The 5,033-nt window shown below is 41.4% G+C and overlaps 1 protein-coding gene across 1 annotated transcript; it reads left to right on the top strand.

Moving 5' to 3' along the window:
* Positions 1 to 2,454: 2,454 nt before the first annotated feature.
* Positions 2,455 to 4,591, top strand: LOC122638314 (protein EDS1B-like). Its single transcript, XM_043831221.1, has 3 exons — positions 2,455 to 2,834; positions 2,962 to 3,726; positions 3,822 to 4,591. The coding sequence occupies exons 1-3, from the start codon at positions 2,487 to 2,489 to the stop codon at positions 4,563 to 4,565; spliced, it is 1,857 nt and encodes a 618-aa protein (XP_043687156.1). The 5' UTR covers positions 2,455 to 2,486; the 3' UTR covers positions 4,566 to 4,591.
* Positions 4,592 to 5,033: the final 442 nt, after the last annotated feature.

Here is a 5,033-nt window from a genome sequence, read left to right as displayed (position 1 = left end):
ATAAACCACCTACGGACAATGTCAAAGTTCAGATTACTACTATTAAGCTTTCCGATGTTTCAAATTATCTCTTATGGGCTCAAGCAGTGCAAGCTTACATTCATGCTAAAGGTAAACTCAAATACCTTATTGATGATCCTCCTGACCGTGATCCAAAGGATCCTACTACACTTACAGCCTATGATGAGTGTATGTGTAAAAATTCTATTATCAAGACCTAATTATGAAATAGTGTTGAACCTGCTATTGCATCGAATGTGATGTTTCTGAATTCTGGTTACTTATGTTTTGTTGTTTGAGGGAATATAGTGTCATTTGCTGCTATGGTGGCTGTGGAGTGCACCAACGTAGGTATCATTACTCTGAGCAAAGCTGCGATGTCGAGAGGAATGAACACTTTTGTATTCCTCACCTATTCTTATGGACTCCCCGGTCTCTTCATTCTCCCACATGTCTTTCTCAAGTGACCTTCCTAACATACAACCTCTGTTCATGTCATACGATCTCCACGATGGAATATGGAGGAAAACATTTAAATGTGACACAAGTAGTTGTCATGAAATGTGCTAATGTGGTGCCACATTGTCCATACATATTAGAAGCTTTGGTCATTATTCTTCAACATTTTATTTGGGAAAAAAAGTCGGTGACAATAAATTAATTAAAAAAACAAATGTTTAATTAAGGGAAAGAGGATACTACCTGGTCGTGTGCAGTGCGTGGGTGACCCTTGCGTCCAGACACAAGGGTGCACTAATGACCGCCGCGTCCTCAGCAATTTCTGTCTTTCCATGGGAGTGTGGCCCCTGTGTTTAGGCGCATGGACCACACACAATTCTTTCTCCCTTAATTTAATATCATAATTTGATGTAATTGTACTTCCTTCTACCTATTATCCTACAGCTTCCCTGTGTCCCACAAAGATTGCTTATAGAGTTCAACCATGATAATGAATCACATAACTGTAAAACATTAATTGTTTGAACATAAAAAATAAAAAAAAATAGTTTTTTGTTTCCATCTTTATTATTCTTAGGGTTTTGATCAGTGCACTAAGCCCTTATCAAGAAATTAACATGATGGTTTTGCCTTTCTAAACTCGACTTCCATACAATATGGGTTTTGTGGTATTCGAAAGTGTGAGGCTGGTCAACAACTTGGTGTCACCAAGCCATGGTTTGGTTACACCAAGATTAACTAGGTTTTGTTTTTTTCTCACATTTATTCTCACTTTGAGGGTGGACCTTGGTGCAATGGTAAGGTGCCTCCATTGTGACCAAGTGGTCACAAGTTTGAGTCTCTGGAAACAACCTCTCCGTGAAGCAGAGGTGGTTACATACATTATGACCCTCCCCAGACCCCGCAGTGGCGGGAGCCTCCTCAGGGGAATCTCTCTCTCTCTCTTCTTGTGTGGTTACGACGAAACTTAGGTTGAGCAACCATTGGATGGGGATGAAGAACCATGTAGGTTTTGTGGACTATGTTTCATCCTTTAAATTAGAATCTTTTAATACAATGGACATTTAGTCACTTTGTTTGCTTGGACCGATCCATATATAACATTGTTTTGTGAAATGTACTTTAAAGCAAAAGATTGATGTTTGGTCGTATAGTCCTTGCACCAGCGCTGAGGCCAATGATTGCACACATAGGGAAAAAGGCGTAGAGACCCCCTCCCTAGCTTAATGTATTTCATCTTACTCCCCAGTATTATTTGTCTATTCAAACTCTATTTTTTGGGAATTGGAGAGCTTTTATAAGGGGATAGAGGATAGGGGATGGGGATAGGCCCTAAGGTGGTTTGAACTCATGACCTCTTATTTGAGGAGTTGATCTGTTACCAGCTGACCCCTTGCGGTCCCATTCAAACCTTACTGATGGCTTTTGAGTGATCATAGCATTTTAACTCAAAAGATGGGCATCTCCGTGGTAACATCAAAGAGTCGTGTCAGACCAAAGCGGTTAGATATTTTGATTGGCATTGGCAAGAGTCGAAACACCGAAGAAAGTCAACAGGGTGGTCAGTACACTGGACACGTCGCACATGGACCCTACGTACTTACGTCATTATTAGGTTCGTAAAAATACAAAAAAGCATACAAAATTGCCAAATATGACACATAGAAGTTAACCACTATCTAAAGATGTGGGTCCCATCAAGATTCCTATCAATATTCCAATCTACCAGTGCATGGAGTTCTTGTAGACAAAGGAAATCCAGTACCAGAGAGCAGCATATCCATCCTGGTCGCGTTTGGGTGAAGAAAGTCTTTCTTTATTATTATTAAACTTTTAACTTTTTTGTCTTTTTTTTCTTTAAAAAAAATAATTTATAATGGACCACTTGCAGAGAGAGTTGCAGGTGGGTCGAAGCTTCGAAGACGCGTTCGTTGTGGGGTATTTAGTCCTCCGGCAGGGAAGAAGAACGTTACGTGGAGAGAGAGAGAGAGATGATGGAGAAGAGAAACGTTGGTGTTAGTATAGGAATGGAGGCTGATCTGGTAAAGAGAGCAAGCTCGCTAGCCATAGAAGCTAACTCTACAACTAATCGATCTTTTTACCTCTTCAATAATCCTTCGCGTTATGCTATCTTCGCCTTCCGTGGTTCTGGAACCCTCGATGACTGGTATTCCGGCACCGGAAAATCTTTCGGAAATACACCCGTTGACTTGAAAGTCTTCACTTCACTCAGAAGTATCGGCAACGATGAAGTTGCAGAGGTTAATGCCAAATTCTTTCAGCAATTCCGAGATCTTTTGAAGGAAGATTTGCGGCTTAGCGACGAAGTTCGCCGTTTCGACGATCTACTGAAAGATTCTCGGCTCAGCAGCGAGGTACGATTGACTCATTTCTTCCCCTTTTTTCTTTTCGAATTGTCTGTTTGGTTGATGGGCTCACTTAATTAATCCATGGAAAAGAAGTAATCGAATCCTGCTGGTTCTGATCTGTTCAAAATCTCAGGTGCGTCGAGCTGTGAATGAAAAAAGGACAGTAGTATTTACAGGATACTCATCTGGAGGTCCGATCGCCATATTAGCTACAATATTGTTTCTGCAACAAAATCGTATTCCTGCTTGGTGTGTAACGTTTGGGTCTCCCCTTGTTGGCAACCAAATCTTTGGCCATGCCCTACGGCGAGAAAACTGGGCACAGTACTTTGTACATTTCGTCATGAGATACGATATTATCCCTCGGGTCTTACTGTCTCCTCTCTCATCCATCAAAGGAAAATTGCAGACCCTTCTCCCTTGCTTCAACTCAACCCAGCTGGAATCAATCGCTAGATCTCAGGAAGCATCGTCGTCCTTCTATGATATAGTGAGAAATGCTTCGTCCCTTGCCAGCCACACCGCTTGCACATTCATGGGGTGTACCAATTCGTTGTTGCTAACAGTTACTAGCTTCATCGAGCTTACTCCTTACAGGCCTTTCGGAACCTATGTTTTCTGCACAGGGAAGGGAAGAATGTCCACCGTCAAGAATCCAGATGCCATTCTCCAATTGTTGTTTTATAGTCTTCAATTGGAAAATCCAGAAGCACTCACGGAAGTTGCTTGTAGAAGTTTCAAGGACCATCTGCAATACGGGAACGAAATCTCAGCCAATTTGGGGAAGGAAGATGTGGTTGATCTAGAGCATCTTCTACTGCAACTTCCTCTATCTTCATCAGGTGCTGGTAGTAATGAGATGGGATCAATCGAAACGTTTATCAAGGAGCTCGGACTGGTGAGTTTTGTTGTTCCCTGGCTTTTTCCCTTTCTTCATTATCAAGGACCATTTATACTCTCTGCTAATATCTTGCGTACTTGCTTATTTTCTAGAGCACAAGAGCCATGTTGTGCCTCACTGCAGCTAGAGAGTCAGAGAAGCAGAAACAGAGAAACCAAGATAGGATCGATAACAACCGGGACAAGATCAGAGAAGGGCTGAAGAAACTTCAAGAATACAAAGCCAGAGGTGAGATGCGCGAGGTGGGTTACTACGATGCCTTCAAGCAGCAAATGGAAGCAGAGGATTTCCAGGCCAATGTGACAAGACTAGAGCTTGCAGGGATTTGGGATGAGATCATCGAAATGCTGAAAAGGTATGAATTGCCTGATAGTTTTGAGGGGAGGAAGGAATGGATAGAGTTGGGGACCAAGTTCCGGCGCCTTATGGAGCCTCTGGACATCGCTAACTACTATCGACATTCTAAAGATGAAGATACTGGACCTTACATGCAACCAAAAGAAGTCAGACAACCAAGGCCAAAGCGTTATCGATACACACAGAGATGGTTAGAGTATGCTGAAAGTAAGCCTGTGGGTCACTTCTCAGAATCTTGTTTCTGGGCTGAAGTGGAAAACCTTCGTATTCATACAGACGATCAGAGAGACAGAGTGCCGATGCTGGACAAAAATGTATCACGATGGGTTCAAGCTGGGCTGCTAGGAAGGGATGTGTTCTTCGAGAAGACCACTTTTGTCAAGTGGTGGGAGAACCTTCCTTCTTATCTTTGCAATGGGACTAGAATTGCTGCACTAGTGCAAGGGGAGGGAAGGCAACTTGCCTTTTATGCAGATTAGATTCACAGAGAGCTATAAACTAATTTGGAAGTTTTTTTGTTTTTTCTGTAAGTTTGCTATTTATGTATCTATCTATCTTATCTGTCTCTGTTTAGAACAAAAATTTGTGCCCTCTGAATGTAAGAAATCGTTTGTAACTTTTTTTTTTTTGGTTGAAAAATCGTGTGTAACTTCTATTATGTAATGTTAGTGTTTTTGTATAAGAGATCACAAATCCCTACCCTCATTGGTGCATATGTATGCTAATGCTTACTCCTATTACCACACCACCACCACCAGTTGACAAGATTTACTCCTGTTAGCTTGTAGGTTTCATCTTAAATAATTTTGAGTAGATTATTTTTCTTGAGTTGATCTAAAGTTGTTTCTTCTCTTCAGAATGGGTGGACTGAAACTGGGTCTAGGTTATTTTCTTCCTATCTTCTATGAATTTTTTCAGTTACAGTGCAAAGGCATTCAAAGGAGTTT

This window comes from Telopea speciosissima, chromosome 8, assembly GCF_018873765.1.
Source record: "Telopea speciosissima isolate NSW1024214 ecotype Mountain lineage chromosome 8, Tspe_v1, whole genome shotgun sequence".
Lineage (NCBI taxonomy): Eukaryota > Viridiplantae > Streptophyta > Magnoliopsida > Proteales > Proteaceae > Telopea > Telopea speciosissima.
This window is presented reverse-complemented; position numbering and strand designations above follow the sequence as displayed.